General features: G+C 40.9%; 1 protein-coding gene across 1 annotated transcript in view; it reads right to left on the bottom strand.

Annotated features, from left to right (window-relative positions):
* The window catches only part of CREB5 (cAMP responsive element binding protein 5), a 259,728-nt gene that overhangs the window by 56,861 nt on the left and 177,216 nt on the right, over positions 1–25,651 (bottom strand). Inside the window, exons 6-7 of the mRNA XM_086742589.1 lie at positions 18,291–18,417; positions 16,056–16,166 (exon numbers count right to left, since the gene is read on the bottom strand). Coding sequence (XP_086598715.1) covers positions 16,056–16,166; positions 18,291–18,417 — 238 coding nt within the window. The remainder of the gene's footprint in view (positions 1–16,055; positions 16,167–18,290; positions 18,418–25,651) is intronic.

The raw sequence follows: 25,651 nt of genomic DNA, 5'->3' as shown, positions 1-25,651 counted from the left end.
TTGTTCCCTCTCCCCAAAAACGCACTGGGACAAATTTTTGATTGGAATGTGACTGACAGAGGTGGAAAAGCAAATATTCCAACTTAGTAATTAGAATAACACCTAAACACAAAATAGTAGCATATTCCCAGAAAACAATTCAGAACTGATGAAAATCAGGCATATCCTTTGCTCTCTCTTCTTCAAAATAGGCAACCCTGTAGTGAGACACACTGTACTTTCTTACATTTACAGTTTGAACTTTGCGCTGTTAGCTAACAGTTTACTTCTGGCTTTTTGATGTGGTTTAATTTATGTCATACTTTTCATCCTAAGTATTTCTTCCCGATTGCAAATTTATCTTTTGACACCAAAGCTCATGCTGATAGGGAAAAGTAATTTAATTGAGCAATTTAAGGCTCAATCCCCCAAACTACTTGAGCATCTGCTTAATTAGATGCTGAAATCACACTATGAAAAAGCACAAAGACTCTTAGTCTAACCGTGGACTGGGATGTTTATTGTCTGGGTTCTCTATGTTTTAATTTCACTCTATATCTATTAGTCAGGCACAATATGTAAATGTAAGTAAACATTATCTAAATTCAACTGTAAATACACCACACAACTATTCTGAATTAAAGTTTAGTAGATCGCAAGAAAATAAGATATCCTGAGAATGCGATGCTTAAATTACCCACGCATTTTAAATGTATTCATTTAGCTTAAAAGCAAAACAGAGATAATATATCTCTTGCAGAGCTCATCAATGACAACAGACTACCCCACATGTCTTCAATAGCGTCTTCTTTTACTGAAACAAAAGGACTGAAGAAAAAGAAGGCATTCAACTCCACTCCTCCTTCTATATCGAAAATACGTATTCTCAAAATGCACATCATTTGGAAGGAAATTGTCAGGAAATTATGAGTTTCTCCATAATTTCTTAAATTATGTGTTCATAATTCCTTTATGTGTGGAATTGACAGGAATTACACTAGTGTAATAAATTTACTTTTTCTCTTCTTTCTTCAAAGCAAAAGAAGTTAAATTCCAGTCACAGTTATGGCCTCAGGGAATCTAGGGTTTCACTGACACAATAGCAGTGAGTTTACACAGTCCAAGACACCCCAGGAAAGCCATGAATAAATGTCAAAATATCCTATTTCTCTACTATGTATGTTTCTCTATCTCATAGTAATTTTATTTCAAGTAAACTTCATTTACAGGTTTCCACTCCTTTGAACTCAGTTTGCATCAGTGGAAATGTATCTGCAAAGTCTAGAGTCCTCTGATTGTCCTACTGGACGCACACCCCCTACAGCCCTCAGCCCCCGCACATTAAGACTCCCCCCACGCTAAACAGCCTCCCTCAAGTATGGGGATTCTTTCCATTGCTCAGGGCAGAATTCATGTGTTTGGGAGGCCAAAAAAACCCACGTACCTTACTGCTATCCAAAAATAATGCCTAAAGAAGTAATAGCTGCATCCCCCATGGCCATGTGAGATGACATCACGGGTCCTTCCAGACCTGGAGCTGTCGGTTCCCCTGGGCCTCGCCGATTCAGAGGTCTTCCTGAGCTGAACCTACAAGTTATTTCTGCCCTCCAAACATCACCAAAGCCATTAATCATGACCTCATGGTGCACACAAGGAGAAGAAAGAAATAGAAAGTGCCAAACTTATCTTTTAAGTGCCTTTTGCTCTTTCCAAGTATTTCTAATATGGCATAATATTTCTTCAGTGCCTACTTCTCCACTGTTCTTTTAGCAATTGTCAAAGAGATTATATATATACACATATATATACATCCACATCTTATTATAGAATGAACAGCAAAAGAACTGATCTAAATGCATCAGAAGTCAAGAAAGCCAAGCTTTCAAGCCAATGAAGTGTCAAAGCCTGCTCAGCTTTTACACGCTGTCAGAGTAGAGCATGGAGCATGAACTTGCTTGGGAGCAGAGACAGGGAGCAAAATGAAACTGGGAGGACCACATGTCCAGTGAAGTTCATAGAAAAGCTTTGTGCATGCCACAGTGCATCAAGAGTATACCTTTTGTTAGATGCAATAAAGTCTTGGCAAAGACAGGTGATGACTCAAGAAGCACAAACAAACATAGAGAGTCTCTGAAAAAGTAAGCAAAACAACTCCAGCCCATTTCAAGTTTGAAGGAAATATTACCAAAATCAAAAGCACCATCTGGAAACTGGTCTCCCCACCACCCCAATTTACTTCTGACTGTGCTCCATTAGTCTTCAGACACAGCTTTAGCGAAGTCCAAAGGCCATCAAAGACAGACAGTTTGGAGCTCCTACCCTCAGACAGCTCACAGATCATTTCTCCCCGAAGGAAGCTTCTGAATATAGAGCAGAAACACCCTGTATGAAGTTTCCACAATGGAAACCAAAATATTTCTCTGAGGATATTTTTCCTCTACTCTTGGGCTGGTAACCTGATGTGCACCTTCTCACTTGAACTTTCTTCTTCAGGCACTGGTGTGGGCATAGCTGGTCTAGTTGCTGACTGTGCTCTGAGGGTCTCAGAGCAGCCAAGGTGGTTGGCTCACCTCTGAAGGCAATGCAAGCAAATCTGATTTATTTTGCAAGTTAAACAAACCATAAACATGGAAACAAGAAGCTATCACATCTCAGATGAGGGAATGGATTAGGCTGTTCAGCCTCCGTCCTAAGAGCCTGTCTGACTGTGCCGTAATAAGAGGGCTCAACCATTTCGCATGGGTGAGCACTGAAAACCGAGACTCTGTGGGTGCTGTTGGGAGCTGACAGAGGAGGCATTAGCCTCGCCTGTGCTATTTGGTCTCATGTTGCAAAAGGGTGTGGAGATGGCAGGCAATGTGGAAAGCAGTGGTCAGTGTTGTGCATTCTTCATCTCTTAAGCATTGCTAATGCATGGTATTGCAAGCAAGGTCAAATATGTGAAGTCAAAGGACACAGTTTCTATATGTTCTGGAGGGGTCTTTTGCAGTTACTCTAACTGCAAATGTGGCTTTTCATATTTATTTGAAGAAAAGAGCACACATACTACTATTAACTTATGGTCATCAAAAAGTACTAGGCTATTAATATATCTAGTGACATGTCTCAGTAAAGCTTTGGAGACAGTTTTCCATTTACCAGTAGAAGACAGTAAGGTTTTACAGCAGTGGTGTCCCTAGGCCAAATCCATCCTTTGTGAAACTGTCCTGACACCATTAAAGACACCTCAAGGATGAATTAGACTCATTACATCTTACATTACATAATGAGATCTGTATAGTGGAATTTCTTACAGTTTTACTGCTACAGCTTCTAGTATTAAATAGGATTTGTACATCCCTAATTGAAAATGAAGTTTCCGAAGTATTTTAAGGCATACATCACCTAGACTACGTAAAACTAATTTATGAAACAGGTTTCCAAAACATACATGCTGTGGTCTTTGGCTTGGGCTGTTTCACAGCATTGCTATCTGCTGTTAAATTGTGGTCGAAGACTCAGGACAAGACTGCACTTCCCAGCTGGAAGAAGTGAACCCTACAAGATGAGAACGTAAAAGCTGCTGATACTTTGCAATCTCCAGAGAACAAAAAGCGAATATGGTCCCCGTGGCCAATGATAAAACGAGCCATTCACACACCAAAAAACTCTTCCCAGCAAAGCTTTCTGAACCTTCTTTTAGGTATCAGAGAAACAAAACACAAGGCACAGGACTTGTCCTTCCCACTATGAGTTACACCTGGGTAAAATTAGGTACATCCAATGAACCTGAAGGAAGAAGTGAAGCAAGACTTCCTGTATGGTTGCAAGCTCTGTGCTACTTTCGAGTCTCCAGAATAGAGCTCAGCTTGACATTGAAAAGCTTTGTAAAGACTGGTCATTCTCTCAGACTTGACAGTCATAAATCCAAGGCACTGTGCAGCCAGTCACAGAGCTGGGTTTTTTTCCAGTGTGAGAACACATCTGAAACAACATGCTCAGACAGTATGGTATTATTTACTTACAGCTGAACTTAGATCGGGTAGCAGCCTTAGAAATTATCCCAATTATTTGAAATTGCAGTATAGTGTAGGAATTCTGTCAGGAGAGAGGCGTGCAAGAGGCAGAGTGGTGGGAAAAATTAAGATGGCTTTTTTTTTAATAAACCAAAATGAACCAAGGCACGTATTCAAAAATAAGTTACTAAAAACCATTTTATAAACTCACTTTAAAATCTCTTAATAGCATTAGCTTACCTTCTGTTGTGTCTGAAGAAATATATATGAACCAATAATGTCCTCATGAGATTTCATTACTGAAAAGGCTCATTAGAAAAGGCATTAAAATACTAATTACCTCATAAACTATTTAGTTGTGTACCCGCTGGGATAGTACTTACGAGTGCTCAAGCTCTTCATAGATCCAGCTAATCAATTAATGCTCATTACAACCAGAAAGAGTATGCAGACTGCAGCATGCAGGAGAAATAAATAAGTCAGAGGTTGGCAAAGAAAGTGACTTGGCTGTAATCGAGCCTTCCTTTGTAACACAACTGTTGTCTGCTACAATATAATTTTAATCAGCTTTTTTGATACTTCTGGTAACGTGACTCTTCTGGTCTCAAGAATCTCAGCTATTGTTATTGCTCCTTGAAATACATAATTTATTATGGGAGATACATCAAATGCTACGCAGAGATTCAAGTGGACAGGTACAGTGTACACCGATACCATGCTAACATTACCTACTGCATGATTAAACAAAGAGGAGAGGGGCTTGCGGATGTGCCTTGGCTGGTTTTCTCCTTCAAAGAGGTGCAGCCACAGAGACACAGATGCACTGCCAGCTTTCCTGCACATGGTCCCCAGAAAGCAAAGCCCAGTACCAGTGCCTGCCCTCCACCAAGGCTCGGGAAGCAGCAGCAGACGTCTGCTGGTGGGAACTGGGATGTCATGGTGTTTTACAAAGACCATGGGGTAATGGGTCCTGCTTTACACCCCACAGAGGTGGCACATATGCTCCTTCACTTCAGGAGCACCAGGACTGTGGATCCTCTCTCCGCACTGGACATGGTGGTCCAGGATTGACATTGGGAGTGCCTGGAGCCTGGATTAAGCCTCCTGGGCTCCTCTCCTTGCTTCTTGTCTAGGCCCCTGCAGGGAGGCTCCTGGCATACCTGCTGTCACCATTTGCCTTTTGTGGATATCAGTCCATCACTCGTGATGCCAACAACCCACTGAGAAACAAAGCGTGCAGATCAGCCTGCAGGCAGCCCACAACTTCAGGCAAATATCATTTCCCAACCATGTACACATCAGGATTTCTGCTGTTCTTCAACAGCCAGGAGGCAGTGTGTTTCCAAAAAAAAAAAAAAAAGACATTTTAGGAAATGTAGCCCTCAGCACGATCTCCAGCATCTCTGGTTAAAGACATCCAGGATGTAATCCTGGTTGTCTACCATTCCCTTCACACATGCAACTCAAGAGAGCTTCAGTTCTGCTTGAGACCTTAAAAATCTCTCCAGAAAGATCTTACGTGCTCCAGAGAAATGCATGCTCATGGTCTCTGTTTTCACTGTAGAGGGGACAAACTGAAAATGGGAACTAGTAAAGCAAGGAACTTCAGAGCTACTTCATCTAGCTGGTCATTGCCCAGGTTGCAGTGGTCGGGAGCCCTAGGGCTAGGCTAGCTCCTCCTCTAGGAAGAAAGCACAGACTTCATGGGTACTACAAGTCACAGCTATGGTATTTGGATTTTTGTGGGCAATATAGCGTCATATACACTGGTTTTACTAAGATTAGCATAAACACATCTTGACTTTTAAGTGTAGCAGAAAAGGAAGTTTTACTTTCTGAAACATTTAAAATGGGATCAAGCTACCTTGTTTTCTGAACTGAAGGATTTAGATATCCTTGGACAAACCCAGTAACCATAAATTTCACCAAGAGCAATTCATTCCTATTTTAATTCTCACCAGTGACGCAGTTTTATACCAGTTTTTACATAAACTCTAGGGAACTCTTTATGCAACTAATGCAAACATTGCTTGGATCAAGTTTCCAATCAAACTAATCCACCACTAACATCATTCAGAAGACTGACAACTCTGCAAATTGATGTAGCAGAACAAATTTCCCATTATTCATGCAAATGACAGTCATCCTCCATGTTAGCAAGTGGTTTCTGGATAACACATATGGATTTTCAGTTATCTAATGTTCTTCAACATTCTGAAGAACTTCAGGAAAAGTAGTTTCTTAACAAAAGACAAGGTAATACACAAATAAATAAAGGGACAAAGTTAGCCAAATAGGCATAGATAAGATCATGCTTGCACAGTAAAAGTGCATGGAATTAAGGGGGGGGAAAAACCCACCAAACCACAGAAAAGAAAAAAATTTACACTCATGCACAGGTGCACAAAAATGCTCACCTGCAGACATTTGACCAACAAAGCTAGAGCTCTTCAGATTGTTAGCTGTTACTAGTGCCTACCACTGCCTCTTGTTTAAATGAGGTACTCAGAGAGTCCAGATTTTGTACGCATCCAGATATTGTTTTGGCAGGATTTTTTAATTTAAGAGGACTCCTAGAAGATGAAGTTAGAGCAATATCTGTTACAAAAACCCAAAAATATAGTTTTCTCTCTGACACATGCACACTGCACACCAACACCAGCCTTCAGAGCAGCTGCACACATCCATCAGATGAAAAGCAGATCAGGACTTCACCCACTCTTATCCTGGGTATCTCCTGGCTGCCATCTTGGCAGCCAAAGCAAAGTTCACGCTTAACCTCATGCTAAAGAGCCTCTGTTAACAGTTGGGGAACACAGTTCATCCTCTTTACATATATTTCTTCTGAACCACAAGCAGCACATAAAGCAGACTCTAGTCAAATCCAGTAATGATGCTAGGTATTTGGAGAAGAAAAAAAAAAAAAAGCAAAAAGTTGGCACAGTAAGGCAAATGTCATACTTTGGTGTATAGTGGTGTTCTGTCAGAAGCCAGACATATTAAAAATATTTACATAATTTAAAATAATTTGTACAGGTCTAGTAAAGTCTATTTTGGGCTTTGGGCTTTAATAAAAGTTTAAACATTTGCTAGATCCCATTGGACTTCATGTGTAACCTTGGCATTTGAGGGCAGTATTGAGGATATGCTGTTACTAAACTTTTCATATTAGTATGAGTGTGAACTGAAATACCATAATAAAAATATAACAATATTTCTTGTGACTTAAAAACAGCCCTGGACTTTATACGTATTTCCAGATGGGAAACTAAAAATGTACTCTATGTTTGCACATGTATACTCAGAGGTGGCTTTTAGTCTAATTTAAACATTCCAGAATAATGTGACCTAAATATAACAACATGAATCACCCATCAGTTTCAAAGAAATATCTGGCAATTTTTCATTATGAAGCATTAGGGACAGGTACTAATACCCGTCACTGACTGCTACAGGAGAGTCAAAAACTCCTGGTGGTTGCTTGGTATGATGAATCAATTATAAAAATCTTACGATATTATTTTGGGGCTTAGAGAAAATAATTTATCTTTAACTATTAGGCAATGAACACCTATAGGAAGCAGAACTAAAAAATTAATTCAGAAAAAAGTTCATATAAGGTGCTGGAAGAGTTGGCAAAACACCAGTGTGCAAGAAGAAGAAGAAAATATGTACCGTATTCTAAATAAAATAATAACATTAAAACCAAAAGCCAAAACCAACAAATTGCTTACCTGGCAGTATCAAACTGTGGAAGGGCCAGAGCTTGCCTAAAGGAAAATTTTGAGATTCAGAAGTATAAACTAGGTCCTCAGTTGATGCAAGAACCACACAGTTCCTTTGAAGTCAATGAATTTATACAGGTTTAGAGCAGCTGAGGATCAGGGATAAATTTTAAAAAGTCATCTTTGATTATACCAAGAATGTTGCCTGTGATTTTTTTTAAAGGTAGAGGAGTGTGAAATTCTATTTTAAGGTCCTTATGGGGCTTGTTTCCTTCTTGAACGGTTATTTTGAAAAATTAAAGCGGAGCAGAGAGGAGCGGAGAGGAGAGGAGAGCTGTAATGAAAAGGTGGCTATTTTGTTTTAAATCATTTCCAGTAGACTGGAAAACAAAGCTACAGGAATCCTGGCTGCTGTTTTCATATTTTACAAAAGTTTTCTTTTGTTTACAACATAATTTTAAGACTAAGCTTTCATGAATTAAAATGTAATTTAATGAAGGTAACAATCCTGAATTAAAGTACTTCCATACTGATACTGTTACTAAATGAAGAAGATGGTACTATGTTAAAATAAGATTTTTAGAACATTTTTCAATATGGTAGTGACTTGGTTTCAGTGTGACTTTAATATATAAAACAGGAGAAAAATATAGCACACCCATGACTAGAAGAGGGAGGTTTTGCATACATTAATTTATTTGCCTAGAAGTCTTTTAGTCAAATCTTTAAATTTCATCTTTAGCTGGTCAAAGTCCATGTTCCCCTGCTTCTACAATACTAACAGGAAATTATTCCAGTTATAGCAAGTATTTTTCTGCCTCCTTTGTAACATAGGTCATTTAAAACAGGGTAAATTATCTAAAGCAGAGCAACTTGGAGGTACCCACATTGCTAGAGAAATCACAACCAGTCCTCAAGCACACGAGCAAAAAACTGTGAGTAAAAACTGCTCTGGTCCCCTGGGGGGTCCTGTAAGGTGGGCTACGCATTAGTTGTGGCATAAGCAAAATACAGAGTGCAGAGTACACGACCAACTACACTACATCCCATGCAGTCTGACTACAGAGCACATTTGGGAAAATTATTCATAGCATTTCATACACTAAAATCTCAGATAAACATTACCGGCCAGCGATTTGCTAGTAAAAACCGCAAGCAGAGCAAAGTTTGCTGCGTAAGTGTTTCCAGGGTGGGAGACCCAGCCTGTCCCAGTTTTTAAATTACCTCCTTGATAATTCTCAGAACATAAATAAGACAAGTTGCACTAATGAACATCTGGAAGACAGTATATAACCCTCCCACTGCTGAAAAGTGTCACTGGCCATATCTGACAGAAGAAACAACAAATGCTGTGAGCATTTCCTCAGACTGAACACAGCTTGTAGCAGTATTTCAAATATGCCTGTGATCTTAGAAGGAGCTCTACAGGGGTATGCTTTAGTCCTGGTTTGGATATGGTTGACATTATGTGAAAGTAAGTGCTCTCCTGAGATTTCAGTGAAAGCCACGATGCCAGGGACGCTGATCTCACAAGGTTTCCATCATCTCGGATGACAGAAGTCTCAGAAGATCAGTTAATTTTTGTCATTTTGAGCCAAAATCTCATCAGTAAAGTTCAGGAAATTTCAGGGGTATTAAATCCAAACATAAACCACCACCTTCACTTGGATTTGAAGCCTAATTTTGAGTCTGCACCTCCTGTAAGATTGAGGAGTTCAGAGTCTCCCCATTCTTTCGCTAGTCCTGAAAAAAAAAATACATTTCAACAATTATATTGATATTACCAATATTAATAATTAACATTAACTTGAAAAAAAATGCATATACATAAATTGTACTCAGATAGAAATTGTGTTTTCTGGTACGTGGCAGGCAGAAATTCTTCTATGCTGGTTTCAGCTCTCCCACTGACAAATCGTGTGTCCTCTAGTGAGTCACTTCACTTTTCTCTCTTAGTTCAACGGTCTAAAATTATTTATCTCACAGGAATGCTATCATAATTAATAAACTGCTTCATTAGCTACTGTGTAGTTTTTAGAAAATGCTTTTTAAGCCTGTCCATAAAAAAGAGATTTATTGCCATGAGAATTTTGCTTCCAGCTCTTGTGTTTTTTGGTGGTTAAAATATGGAGCTGGTAAAGTGTGTAACACCATCCCCTCCGCCTCAAAGCCAACCACTTGTGAGATCCGTCCGTACATCCCAAGCAAACGCCAGGCCTAATGCGCAGTGGCCTGAAGTGCAAAACAACTTCCATTATTCATCTTGGAAATTTTGGAAAGTGAAAGCTGTACAAATTCCAAGCAAAAGACTGAAACGTATCTATGCGAAGCAGAACATCTCTGTAACACAACCTTGTTTTTATTTTTATAATTTCCTTTTCCCTGGCTTCACTACCATAAGGGCTTGCTTTTACTTGCATCAGCTCCCACTGACACACAACTTTACACAAACAAAACCTTTTCTGGAAGGGACGATTCAGCACCAAACAAGTCATCCTCTCGTATACAGATGCATCCATCTTCAAGTTTCAAAATCTTACAACACACAAAAGCCAGCAGTTTATGTGTTGGGCTAGATGATAGCTACAGCAAGCAAATATTAGGATTGTATTTCAATTATTGCTATGGTTACAAAATCAGGGTGGACACTGGAGGGAAAAGGAGAAAGAGAAACAAATCTACAAAGACAGCAAGTCCTCTGAGGAAAGAGAGGGTGGTGGAGAAACAGAGCGAAAAAGAAAGGGTGAGGGCTGGTGGGTGGGGGAGAAAGGGAGGTCATTTTAACACCCAGCTGAATAAAGGCAAACAAAATAATAAAAATCCAAGTTCTTCTAGGGAAATACTGTTGATAAGATCACTGCAGGATAAAGTGACACAAAGAAAGAAAAATGCAAGGAATTGTTACAACTTGTGTCTGCAACAAGCAACGCAATTTGTACGCACTCAGGAGAAGTGAGATCAAAAATCCAGCACATACCCACAGCGGCTATGAGTAACCAAACCAGCTCGCTTCTCTGTTCACTTACTGAGCCACTGACAGCTTAAGAAGAGTTAGTTCCTATCCAGTCTAGTTAATAATCCAGCATTTAGGCATGCCAAGGTCCTTTTTCAGTAAACAAAACAAAATATGATTAGCTTCACCCATCACTGTAATACCTTAATCCATAGCAAGGCATACTGTCTGCGGGCAAAGCTACTGCCTGGGGAGGATTTTAAAGCCTAGATCAGGAGCACACTGAAAGGTTGGCTTTGGGGACTTCAAAACACAAGCGCAAATGTAACACGAGACAGAATTTCAGAACAGTGAGTTTTGTCAGCAGTTGCAGAAGCACCGTGTTTTTTAACTATTTAACAGTCCCTTCCATGAAAACATTTCTCAGTTACCAATACAGGAAATTTTGTCAGAACTCTTTATACATATATATATATGAAGGCTTAATTTTGCTTCCCCCTCCGCCCCCTCCCTTACACTGCTTTCATTGCTTTACTGTGAAGGACAAGATGAGCAATTGCTGTTGAAAGCTCCACAGAGATGCAAAATTTTTCTTTCTACTCAGTAGCCCAGAATCTGTGTGAAGAAAAGCCTCCTGGCCCCGAAGCAATGCATGTTGCTGTGATCACTGGGAAAGTAATTCCCTTCCCAGTCAGAGTGATAGGAAAACACAGACTTCAGACTGTTTATTATATTTAACAAAATATCTTCAGTCACTGTTAAGTAGCTAAACCTAGAGATCCAGTGGCTCTGATCCTGCCCAGACTGCCTGCGCCAGCCTCCTGCCTGAAATCAGTATGGAAACCTCACAGACCTGATCCCAGAGCTGGAACCCCATGGGATGCCCTTCCCAAGGCCACCAACTATCCCAGGATGCCACTGCTGTGAGGGCAGTGCTCTTGTTTGCACAACGAATGCCTACTACAATGGCTGAGATGAGTACCAAATCGGGGCTGGGGTTAAGAGCTTACTCCAGCAGTTTCTCCCTTTGCACCAATTGCACCATCACAATGGGCATGGAAACTCACATTATTTGTAAACAAGAAGCAGCAGAAGACTCCATCCAAACGCAGACCCCAGTCTGCATCAAGGAAAGCTGACCACCTCCACGGCCGAGCCGTTCCCACTTGGTTGCTTCTGCAGAAAGTAAGCAGTGCCTGTCTGATAGCTGTACGAAATGCATCCAGATCCCTGCAGCCAGTGCTGCCTTTCTGCTGAGATGGAGAGCTGAGCGACACTTGGACCGGGATTTTCACAGCCACCAGCAGAATCTGGACCCTTAACTCTCATTAAGTCGAATAAAAATTAGTGCTGATGACAACTGGCTAACCGCAATTTCTTTCACATCTCCTCCTCCTCCGCCACAGCTGTCCAGCATTCTTAGGTAAATTATAAGGTTCAGTTAATATGGACATTTTACCATTATAATTAGGAACATACTCATTACTGGTTTATTACTTAACTTTTCTGGTTATGTTTTCACTCTTACATTTGATAGACACTTTCAAATTGATTTTTTATTACTACTCTTCACCCTAGTAATGCATACAAGGCAAAACCCATAGCCCATAACCCTACATACTTCTGATACGGAAATCACTCTTTTTTTTTAAAGAACCATACATATTCTGTCAGGAAGGCAGGCACAGACAAGCCACACATATAACATTTTACTTAAATGTTATAAAAGTATGCATCCAGCAAGGGGCAGAGGGAAAGTGTAAAAGAAAAAACTAACAGGTTACACTGAAAACTGGATTTTTAAATCAGATTATTTTCATTGCCAGTCTGCTTTTGGTATCTCCTTTCAGAGCTCATAAATCTCTACCAGTAAAGATCAATGCCTTGCAAAATTCAGATAGAGAGGCACCAGTTCCACTGAAAAGATCTGCCCTCACGCAGCCTTCCAGCAGTTCAGTGCACACTATTTATCTTTCACTCCAGTAATCCACATGATATTGCACTTCCGAGTTATAAAACCTTGAATACTCTGAAACTGCAAACCAAACTGTATGTAAGCAGTATATTAAGGCAAAGACACCGCCAACAATTCCACGTTCATAATATTCTCAGCCTACTGAACCACATGTTAATACGCTACACGTGCTATTCTGCATATTTTTACCATGTACACCTAGAGCTATACGTTTCCTCCACTTGCCAATGCAATATATTTTAATACAAAATCAATGTGTGTTTTTGGTGGGCAGCAGAAAGGTTTTATCCACTCAGCTCTAAATCTAAGACGAAAGTGGTATTGATTTAGATGTTCACTCATTCATTTACTAGGACAGTTTTAAAGCATTAGGTGATAACCTAATTGAGAGGCACACTGTGAGGGAAACTGAGATTGTTGTGATAAATTAAATCAGTCCTGGGATGTCATCTACAATACTTTAATATTTGAAGTAACATTCTCCTGCATCTTGGGTGGCAGAATATGGCTGTCTACAAATGCCAGGTAATACAAGTTGATGAAAATACAAATAGATAAATAAATTGCATATTATAGAAACATTAATGCAACACACATTCTATATGTGTCTGTGTATGTGTTTGTATATGTATGTATTTATCAGACTGGCTTCTATTTCCTACTACAAACTGATGAGGGATCAATTGAGGGTGTGAATCTTTTGCCATCTATCTGCTTTCTCTAAAAAACCTGGAATCACACAGCAACCACACTGATATTATTTATTCATATTTATTTTACAGAAGCAAACTAAGTCACACTCATCACCAAATAATGTTGCGACTGCTGCATATCAAACCACGTTTGCATTGCTCAGATACATACCTTCACGAGGCCAGAAGGATTTGGTCTCACCTCTGTGTCTCACATCTAGAGGAGCCTGGTCTGCATTCTCTCATGTAGGCATATGAAAATCCTGATCCATCTGCCATGGATTTGGACAGCTGATGAATCAGGCCCAAAGTCCCCCAAACTTCTCCAGATCCTGCAGTCATTTAGCTGCAAGCAGCTTAGATGACTGCCTAGTATTTAAAACATATATTCTTCGCAGAGTGGGGCCACTCAAAGAGAACAGATGCAGTGCGGGATGCAGCAGCAGTAATAGCATTAGCAGAATCCAGGGAAATTCCTTCCTAATGCAGGACACAATCCAGTAACTAACCACCTTCGCTTTCGACTTTTAAAAAAAGTCACCAGAGTATGTGAAGTGTCATGCTTTGAGCAGGAAGCAAAGTGAGATAGCTAATAATAAGAACAAACATGCCTGTAATACAGATGATTCAGATTTAAAATTCACGAACTTACATGTAAGAAATAATTTTGCTCTGACTGTTTCCTACATTTTTTCCACTTTTGTTGATGCAGAGTATTGTTAATAGAGTCATATTCTTCAAAGCAGTGGCTAAACGAAGAGGCTTTTTAAGTTACATGTATGCTCAAACAGGAAGAAAGTAGAAAACCAGAATATAGGATATTAAAAAACTCCCTGCATTTAAAAAGAAGAAAGGTCCTGGAGCTCTGAATTATGCCTCTTACTCTTAAGAGTTAACGTATGTGGATTTTTTCCACCTCTGGAAGTGTGGCAGAAAGCCCCTGAGAGGCAAAGGGGCTGCTTGTTCACTATACTGTGTTTTGGAACTGATAGCAATGTCTGCCTGAAAGAATTGTGCCTTCATACATTACGTTTTGGGACAAAACCTGCTTATCCAGATTAAAAACTAATTTGTATTAATGTACGGTTTCAGCTATTAAAGCACAGAATCCTCACCATATGCACCAATAATTTAATCTTGTTCTTAAGTAGCCTCACAGTTCCAGTAAAAAAAAAGGCAGGGGGTGGTGGGGGGAGAGTAAACTACAGAACCTTTAGTCCCCAAAACAGATGCCAGTTTTAGATTTATTCAGCCAAGGAGTATTTAGCTTGGCTCAGCTATGCTTGAGTTGAAAAAACACTCTCCCATTCCAAAAAGTTTTTAACAAGCTCTGCTGCAGACGCTGTTGCCATTTGGCATGTCACCATCACTGTGTGGTACAGCAGAGAGAGAACTCTTGACCACAGGTTTTCCTTGGCTGGGGGAGCCAGCATTTTTGGCTAGTGCTCTTCTTCTGGCCAACTGGCTGCATGTTTACGGAGTGTGGTTTTAGACGGGGTGTTAACAGAGGTTGGGTTAGCAGCCTAACCCAGACCAACAGTGAGGCGAAGGCATGACCTATCCGATCTAGAAAACAGAGATAGAATAAGCTCATATATGTTTTTGCTCTTAACCAAGACTCTCTTGCATACACCATACCTATAGACAAGAAGATATTTTTCTTTGCCTCAGGATAGATGACAGCAACTTTAAAAGCTGTACCAGTCATGCAAAGTAGAAATATATAAAAACACGTGGTTGCTTAATCTTTGTCGGCTTGATTTCATTCTCTCACTTATGACAATTTCACCTTGGCAAAATGCCACTGAAATAAGTTCAATGAAGTTACTCCTGTTTTCCACTACGATGAGATATCTTAAGAAGACAAAAACTCTACAGAGTTAAACTGCAAACTTCTGTCCTTGAATTTCTACTAGCTAGCAAATAGCAGTTCTGAAACTGAAAAAGCCTAAGTGTTTCTACATTGATGAACTCGGTTCCAGGGATATTGGCATGAATACCTCCATGAGAGTGCATATAAAGCTGGGGAAAACATACAAATGCCTACTTGTAGTTTAGTTTACCTATATTAATCCTATACCAGTACATATGCCTGAAAGACATACATGGACCTTGTAAGACATACAACAACTTTTAAAAATACTATGACATTTGAATCTCAAAACTAAATCATTTTTGGTCAAATTCTGACTCTTCTTTTTGACAGCAACACCTTTGTTGCACTCAAGCAAAAGAAAGTAACACAGTTCTATATACATCATTCAGTCTCCCTTGCTAACACTGCCATTATCCTGACACACCATGCACCTACTCGGAAAAAACAAAGACTGTGTACACTGCCTCCACATCAGACATGTTTTAGTTCAGATTTTATTAACCAACAATTTTCTTTAAGCAAAGTTGTGGAGCACAGACACCATTGGAGAACCAGCCAGACCATTTGCTTAAATTCTACTAATCTGCACCAAAAATCCTATTTAACACAGTATGGTTCAGATAGCCCACCCTTCACTTCAGTTCCCTCTCACCAAGAGTTCAGCTAGGACTAGGAACATCTTGAAAGTTCATAGACTAAACTGACACAAAGGCAATTTACTGCAGCATATTAAAAAAGAGTATAACATATGACTAAGAATGAAGTAAGCGGTGTCTGGCTACATCCCCCACTGTCTGGGTAACCAGTATGCAAGAGCAATATAAGAAAATATTTTCTTAAAATTTATTTTCTCTTTTTACCATTTTGGCTTCTGAATGCATTGGGGGGACTTGAGGTGAAGCACACGGATTATTGAGGTTCGGCCCCTGCATCCCCATGATGTTGGAGTTCATTGACATTTGTCGCTCCATCTTTTAAAAGAAAAAGAAAAAAAAAAAGATTTGAAAACATCTGGAGACATTTGCAAGAATTTACACTCGGTTTCTATTTAAATGGACTCAACTTTATTTCTTCAAGTCATGACTGGAAAAATAACCATCTGTGTCGTGAATTGCATGTGTATAGGCATGCAGGCGTGCGTTTCATCAGAATCAGCCCTGAAAACTCACAGCCAATTATAAAGAAAAGAGTTCTTTACTAAACAAATGCAGCAGCCACCCAGGTTTGCACTTTTTTTGTAATGGTTTTCTCCCTTTCAGTATAACAACACTCGGAGTTAAGTGGTTTTAAAAGCATCACTGTATAAAGTTGTGGCTTCCTCTGTCAGTGCAGCCCAACTTAGCTTGTTAAAAACATAAATAAAAACCTACAATCTCAAGTATATGGAAAATGAGTTGGCTCTTTTTCCTTGGTTTGGACTTCTCAGCTGAGAAGAGTTTTCCATATGTCTTGTAAGGGAAGCTTTCATGTACTGCTGAGATAGCAAAAAAAACCAAAGCAGAACTCCTCCTGGCTATTCTGGGCACTTTCTGCAAGCTAATCTCACTAGGCTGGGAGGGAAGGATATAGTTTTCACACAAAACCTAATGACAGTATGGCCTGGACAAAATAATTTCCTGGAGTGTCTTCCCCAAAAAGAAACAGGCCCTGTTACATCGCTTGTCATTGGTAGGGGCAGTAAGTAGGGTTATGGGGCTGCTTTCAACCACAGCTGAGCATCCTGCCCTGCTTTAGGCCAGTCTTCCCTGAATCTTTGGCCCATATAAGTAAGAAGCTTTGGGATCCTCCTGAGCTCCTCCAAGCAGTGGAGCTATTTTGTGTGCTCTGTGGTGAAGCAGTGACTCCCAGCCTCCCTGATCTCAGTGAGAATGGGTGCTGGGCCTGGAGAAGAGGACAATATCCCGCTGGCGGGGAGAACTTGCCTCTGCCAGGCCCTTCACCCTCTCCAAGGGCCAGGAGCAGCTCCCACTGTCATCTCCTCTGCAGCCCTCTCAGGAGGGCTGTGGCCTGGGCAGCCAGAGCTGATAGTGCCTGTATGGTCTCCATGCTGACATCTCCGGGGCTCTCAGCCAGATCACACCTGCTTGTCTGCAACCAGAACTGCCCAAAGGGCTCCCCAGCAGTAACCCAAAGCCCCTGAGCTTACAGTAAAGCAGGATATTTGCTCCATTTCAGGTTCCTTAGGAATCAGGCCAGAAAAAAAACCTGCCCATAGTGACGTCTTATATTTTTTTTTGCTAAACTTCCTGGTCGATATTCCAGGACAGCCTTATTGACAAGTCACTAATTAGTAACTTACTAATTGACTGCTCAAACAGCAGCCAAACCTGAATCTTTGTGGCCCTGTGGAATGTACCCCTCGCTCCAGCAGAGCCAGAACAAGCAGTGCTTTCCTCCCTCCCATGGTCGATCGCTCTCAGGTTGTCTTCCAACCTGAACATCGTGGAATGAAACAGAAATTCCATCTTTTCCAATCCCGTCTTCCCCGTGCCATCCTTACTCATCTCCATCTCTAATCTGCCTAAATGTCTTATATTGAAAGGGTTGTTAAAATCATTTACGATGTCTGCAAAGCACCCTTTGTCTCACAAAAGATGGGAAATATTCCCATCTCTGCAGAAATGAGTAGAAGATGAGCAGTAATCATGGCTAAATTCTAATTAAGTGCAAGTTACCAGGCCGGAAAAGTAAGTCACATTTCTTTCTTGTTAGCTGACTATCTCCCACAAACAAGAGGATTACTTGGAGTTCACTGACAAAACTTATGTACATGGCTTTTTCAGTTTTGTCTGTCTTGAGAAAAATCTTTTTGTTCCAGCACAGACATACTGATCTCACCTACACGACCAAGTGTGAGAACCAGAAATTATAGTCTCATGTAAACAGTTTCTAATCACTCTCACACTAATTAACATGCCATTAACTGCACCAGAAATACTCTTGTGTAAGATGAAGCAGTAAAAAAGGTCCAGCTTCCTTAACTCATTACACTTTGATTTTTTAGAAAATCCAGCAGGCTTTCACCTCTGCATACGCTGAACCGAGCCAAAAAATAACCTTTCTTCTCCCCAAAAATCGCAAACCAAAAAACTTACAGGCATGAGTACAGCAGAAGATCCAGGCATGGTGGGGTTGGGCAGGGTGCCAGGCATAGATGCAGGCATAGGCTGTCTTTGTCGGTTGTGTAGGTGCAGTAGTGAAGACAGAGAACCTGGGACAGGCCTAGGAGAAAAGGAAAGAAAGCTGTCATGGGCTACAGAGACGAAACCAAGCCTTACCATGCCAGCCATTGCTAGGCACAGGCAACCCTAGACAAACAGGCACAGATAAGCTAATCCATCGTTTGTCCTCTCCTGGATAAGTCGGTAGAATAGAAAGTTTTCAAGAAACAGATAAATCATCTTCCCTCTACTCTTTATCAGTTAAAGCACCAGTTATAGTTCATCTGATGAATGTAAACATGAATGTAAATGTAACAGCCCAGCCAGTTTCAGTCTATGCCCCTCTGCATCTTACGCTGGCCAGCCAAAGACTTCTATAGAGAAAGCAGGAAAATTTCCTGATATGCCACATCAGTGCATTGCCGTAAATACAACCCTTGAGAACAAAAATATCTGTGTGATAGTTTTGCAGACTATGACAGAAAATTAAACACTCCTAAATTAATTTTGAAATGTTATCACCTGTAAATAAACTATTCTAAAAATAGTATTTCATCTTGCTTTTGATATTCTCTCCTGTGAAACTCTACCAAGCCTTTGTTCCAAAGCCAGGTTCCTGATTTTACCAGTTAGCATGTCACTAGGGCACAGAAAATGGAAAAAAAAAAAGAAAGAAAATTAACAAAATTACACTTAGATTAAGTAGCTTGTAAAGGTAAAAAGTACAGACTATAAAAAAAAAAGCAGAGTGAGTTATTTTGGCAAAAGGTGTTCAAAAGATTTAGAAGGATTTTTCTAAGTACAGCACAGGGAAAAGAGTACATGTGAGAAAGCAGGCCCACTCACGAAGAACAATAATGATAAACTTGATGGATTAAACAAAGCTGGGACCACTCTTTGAAATTAGCCTTTAAGAATGCAGTCTTGGGAGTTAGTTAAATTAATAAGCACTTTATTTTTTTTTTTTTTTTTAGTTTTGAAGAAGGTATGAGTTGCTTGAAGTCTGGAGTAAACACAACTTGCTACCTTTTCAAAAAGCATTAAAGTAAGAAAGCTTTCACATACAGTGCCTCCACAAACATTGCTAGTACAAGTTAGTATATTCAGTTCTCACAGAGCAGGACACTCTGCAGTATAGTACACAGTTTACACTGTTATTAGGCAGGAGAGATACCCCTAAAGGTATAAGGAGGACCAGAGAGAAGGGGGCTGCTTCTGACCTACAAGTCTCATCCTCTTCTGCTCAGCACTTTAATCACCTAAAATCCCTTCTTCCCTAAAACTCCCCAGTATTTCCCATTCTTGGACCTTCAGTCCTTAAACCCTCCTCTCTTTAAGTCCATGGCCCCAAGAAACATTTCTGTCCCAACAAACACCACCTCAAAGTCCTTGCCCTGCCCACTCCCTTGTACCCAGACACCCCTGCTACTCCCACCACTCTGCTGTCAGCTGCCCTCTCTTTAGCAGCTGCACACAACTGAACTCATCCTTTTGTCTTGGTTCTCCATGGAGAGAAAAAGCTTGTGTTTTGAAGAATGTTTTAATATCCTCCCAGACACATACAGTACTTATTCAGAAGGGAAAAAAAACCCCAACAAACAAAACAACAAATGTATCTCAGATACAGAGAAGAAGCTCTCCCTATGCCTTCCTGGTTATCTGCTGATGAAGGAATATGATTTACTTTACATTTTCATAACTCCCTGCAAAGAAACTCAAGACAAGGTCTCACAAATACGTGGCACAACCCTGTCAGAGGGTGCAAGAAGTGCTGTGAGGGAGTATCAATCAGCTTCTGGGACAGCGGACTCTACGGTCAGCTCAGCACAAGGCTAAGCCTGGGGAGCTGTGGAGGTGGTGTAAGTGGAATGAATGTAGTGCAGGAAAAATGAGCTCAGATAATAAAATACAGAGCCCCTGACCCATCCTACTCTGCACTTAAAACACAGGTGCTCCATGTACTGGCACTCATTCACACAAGAGGACTGACAAATCATTCGGACAGGGTCAAAGTAGCATGAAAAGCAGAGTCAGTGATCATTTGAAAAGAAAAAAGGGAGGAGATACTAGGCTAAATGTGAGGAGGAGAATGATCTCAGTTTAATTTCCAGAGGCTGTGGTGACCCCTAGAAGCAGAGTCCACTTCCCACCGGTCCCTCCTCACTGCAACCACAGCCCTGCAGAGCTGCAGACAAGCTCAAACACGTCTTCTCTATCTCATACTTTAAAATCCATGTGACAGTTGCTAGATGGAAGGACTGAGACCCCCGCACTGTGGGGACTGAGGAGCAGAACAGGGGGTGTACTGCAGCCCCTATCTGGGACACATCCTGGGTTTCCTCCCAGGAGAGCAGGCAGGGAGGAGTGGGCAGGAAAAGAGAAAGCGCTGGTGCACTCTCGCATCTGTCCTGGGACGAGACTGAGGAGTGCATCCACCCGCTCACCGGAGTTCTGGAGCCCTCTGGGTCCCCACTGGCTTAGACACAACCTACCGGAACTGCGCTGGCTAACAGGAGTGATGCATTCAATACAAATATCACTTGAGTTTTCAGTGGGCCCAAAGTAAAACAAGTACCATGACAACAGCCCCTCCCTTTATTCATTCTGAGACTGTCCCACATACAGACCCTTTGTACAATTCACCAGTTTCATAATAAGCTTAGGTGTTAGGCTGTTTGATAGAAACTTATTTTGGCCTGACCTATGCAATTTGTGCAAGTGATTCTCAAGGGACTGCATGGTTTGAGTTTTGCTTATATGTTCCAGAGCCAAAAAAATTTCCAAAATTGCTTTAATGAGCTAGGGAATATGGGACTTGGGCAAAAGGGAATTATTTGTATTTATTAAAATGGCAAAGAAGCTTCCTTGCTGTCCCCGGTTTCACCTTTAATGCTGCTTCGCTTTGGGGGTCTGCATATGCTTTACACTTAGCTAGAGGAAAAAGAAATCCTCAGTCAGTACTTCAGGTATTTTTTTCTTGCTACACTCCTGCTAGTCTGTTCCCAGGTGTGTTTCTGCAAAGAACTGCAGAGCAGTCAGAGAAGCCTTGTGCTTCAGGGCTGACCTTCTTTGTGGAAAAGTCTGCTGCTCCCACCACCAATAAAAGTGCTACATAATGCACACCAGATTCCGCTCCCCATCGGGGAAGCTGACATTAGCCAGTACTCATGGATACTTCTATTGCTTCCACACTGAATACAGGTCATCGATTAGCATGTGTTCGCGTGCACTTGCACGGAGCTCAGGGAAAGTGTATGGCACAGAACCGTACAGGCTGAGATACTCGATTTGTCCAAGACACTTATTCTCCTTCCAAGGACAACACAATCTCTTTTGTTGTTGCTTTTTATCCTGCAGCAAAGAAAGTCAGCGAGAGTTTATAATTGTTATTTTTAATGTTGGACATGTCGACTCTGCTCCTCTCTCTGTAAATGCTGAGGAGGTGCTGCCTGCAGCCTGTCAGTCAATATTGCTGACTGAGGGATTTTAATTTCTTGGCACCTGTGTTGCTAAATAAATAGGGTTGTTGGGCAAACAGCCCACAAATAAAGGACAGATAAGAACAGAGAACTGGCAAGTGCTCAGCATCACTGAAAATCTGGCCATCCATGGGCTTTTTCCCAAATTTAAGAATTTTCACCGTGTTCCAGCAGGAGCCTGCTGTTGGACATGATGGGGTCTCAGTCAGCATTTGTACACTATCCCTTTGGGCGTATGTAGCCTGGATGGATAGCATTACGGTGGCTTAGTAAAATACCACGTGTTAGCCAAGCTGCTGTAACTGACCATCTTGGCTCCCCTCCCTCTGCATGGTCGTGCTAACACCGTGAGTCATCCTTACAAACATTTAAGCAGATGGGCGGTACCCTGCTAAGCCATGGTGACTCGATCATGTTCCATCATATGACTCTATCCAATGATTAAAGATAATTCTGCTAATGTAATCAAATATCTATGATATATACTTCACCATGTGCCTTCTTGATTAATACTAAATATTCTGTCTGCTATGATGCGACACCTATCTGACCCAGTTTTCTAGATTGTCTGATGAGTAAACACTACATTTGTCTATTAAAAGACTAAGTTTCCCTTAACTTGTCTTCAGTGACTAGTTTGTGCAGATGACAATTTGCTGCTGAGGTCTCATGAGATTAGATTCCTATTGACCTAGACCATTCAGGGCTACGTGCAGAAGGACTGATGCTATTTAAAGTACCACTGCAGTATGTTTTCTATTATGGTAAAGCACTCTGGGTCAGTGGGTCTTACCGTGACCCCTCTCCCGCTCCTTACTCTCCTGCATGTAGCATTCAGGCCAGGTCAGCAAGAATACCTACACCACAAGCCAGCTGGTTCTACTTTAGTTAGCTCTGTTGTGGAAAATGTAAAGTTGTAAGTATATGGAGTTGTACTGGAGCAAAGGAACTTGTCTCTTGACTTTCTATGGCCTCCATACCCAGCCAGCTCAAACAAGAGTAGCCCACAGGTGGCTGGTTGTGCTGTGGCAATTCGCCATGTTGGGTCAGCACTGGCTCAGGGATTTCTGCACCATGCTCCAATTACGCAACACAGACTTGTCCAGACCTTCATCATTTTTTTATATATATTTACACATATATATATATGTGTATATATACATACATATTTACTACAACAGTGCCTGGAAGCCCTGGTTTAAAAACTATGGGTGAGATCTTGCCCCAAAAAACTTACAGTCCAAGGACAAAATGAGGGAGAGCAAGTGGAAGCAACAGGGAGACGTGGGTGAATGTAATGTAACGAGGAACAACCACTGCATACCAGCAACCTGGATCTTTTCAAGGTATGTCTGTATGTGCATGCAGTTTGGGCAGCTTTCTGGATGAAGCATCCAAGTACCCTGCCATGCTGAGAATGAGCACAGTTGGTCATGGTCAACCCTCTAAAAGTCTCATGGACAACCAGGTATCATCACAATTAAACTTTTCATTGCTAAAAAGTAAGTTCAACCTGGTGCATGTGGTTCTACATACTAGCTGCAAACTGCTTCCACGGCAGCTACTGAGACCAGAGTACCTGACCCATGTGCAGTCCTTGGCCTCCATATTTGAAGAATTCAGAGGGCAAAGATGTGGAGGGGAATGTTTTAACCTGAGAAAAGCTTATTGACTGGAGGGGTTGCCTCACTTACTGCTGGTCTGCTGTTGTTTGATCCACAGTGCCATTATTTAAGCCTATCAATCCAACTATAGCTTTCCTCATTTGTGGCCCATTATTTGAGGTGCTCCCTGCCCTCCAAAAGTAGGGCAATTCTGTCTAGCTTCAATTTATTCATTTGTCATTCAGAGGAGGAAAGAAAAAATAAACACAAAGGAAAGTAACAACAAAGCATCAGACAAGCACTTAGAATACCTCGCATAGTTGCAGGGACCTCACCTGACCTGCTATATCCCATGTTAAACGATGTTTTAATCACAGAATCACCAGAGAGCCAAGCTTTCCAAGAAGTGGGAGGTTTGTGTCGCCAGGTTTTTCAGAGAGCCAAACCATATTCAGGGGAAAAGAAAACTGGCATCTAAAATTCATGGCTCTCTGCCAGCCTAGTAAAGATCCTTGTTTGTATTTCTCAGACAATTCAGACATCTACATGATGTGGACAGATTACTATTATCAGTAGCAGACATTTATACCGTGCTGGTGCCCAAAGGTCCCAGTCGGGACCGGGACCCCATTGAGCCTGGCACTGTACAAACACAGATAAGAGACAATTCTTACACAGTATGTTTATTAGAGACACAAAACAGATGAAAAGTAGAAGATGGAGACAGAACACACAAGCAAATAAATATGCTAAAGAATTGGAGAGACTTTAGTGGCACTCTTCTGGTTGCTTTTTCATTTCTTTGTATGTTTTTTATTTAACTCTTATGCTCAGAAATGGCAGGATGGAGGAAGTTTGCAAGAGGAAGGGAGTAACTAAGATTGAGACACAGGAAGGGCAATACTGCAGAGGGGAAAAATTATGACTCGTAACTCAGAGGATTTGGGGAGCATCCAGACAAAGCTATGCTTTCTGAAGAGATTTTTAAACACAATGTGCATATATTTTCATATATGTGTTACCTCAAGCTATTTTCCCAGTGTTGGACAAGAACAGATTTCAGCCTGGGAAAGAGAAACTACCTGATGGTAAAGACACTGGCAAAGCGAAAGTGATGCTTGACACTGTAATGAGAAACTGGAGGACTAAGATAAGGGTAAGCTGTGAAAAGTCTTAAAGACAAGATTCAGAAGTGAAGGTAAAGCCCATGTAAGTGTTTGAGGAGAGCTGGCATAATTAAGATAACAAGCTATACATTGGCACAGAGGTAGAAGGAATTCAGCAGCAAGCACCACAAAAGGAGCAAGATGCAGCAGATAGATAGGAAATGATACGGACAAAGTCAAAAGCAAGCAAAGAGATGTTACTTCTCAGTTCATGTATCCCTTGATGTCACATGAGAGTTGTTTACCCAGAAAAAGGCAACTGCATCAGAAATGCATTCTTGCTCATTTGCTTTAATTCATAGGGGCAGATCATCTAACTGAAGGGAAAGAATAAGCCAAAAAAAAAAGGGGGGGGGGAGGACCCAAGGAATGAATAAATGTACAGAAAAATACTAGAAACTTGTGGGATAATGCCTTCAAAATTTCTTAAGAATTTTGTACTTTTCACCCAAGCCTGTAGGAGAAAAGCCCCACAGATCAGCAGCCCCACTGCTATAATGTATTTAGTGGGCCAAACACTATTTAAAGATTTAGTCAATGATAAATCTCGCCTTTAGAAACTCCAATTGTGCTAATGCCACCTATATTTCCTGAACACATGTTTAAGGAACCTCTGCAAATTCAGCATAAGTACAAGGACCAGCAGGTCCTTGGAAGCCTCACAGAACCCATTAACATTTGCCTTTTGGCTCTTACAGGTCTTAGAAACTGCTGGTTTCAATCTTCCCTTCCCTCTAAATATTTCACTGGGTCTTATTGCCTGACCCATTACAAGAAAAATAAGAAAAGCTAGAATGGTTTCTTAGACTATAACCTCCTCGGAGAAGTTTATGTTCTGCACAGTGTTATGCACACAGCTGGAACTCACAAATGATACGTGGAGGATAATGGCATAGTTAAAGCAAAACAAGGAAACACTGCGAAAGGCAGGTTCAAGGGATTATAAAGAGCTAGCTCATATAAAAACACATTATTGTAATAAAACAAAAAAAAAAGTGGGCTAAAACCAAAAAACTGCAGCATAAACATGATTTGATCATAAAAGC

This window comes from Chlamydotis macqueenii, chromosome 2 (genome assembly GCF_036417535.1).
Source record: "Chlamydotis macqueenii isolate bChlMac1 chromosome 2, bChlMac1.mat, whole genome shotgun sequence".
In the NCBI taxonomy this organism is placed as follows: Eukaryota; Metazoa; Chordata; class Aves; order Otidiformes; family Otididae; genus Chlamydotis; species Chlamydotis macqueenii.
This window is presented reverse-complemented; position numbering and strand designations above follow the sequence as displayed.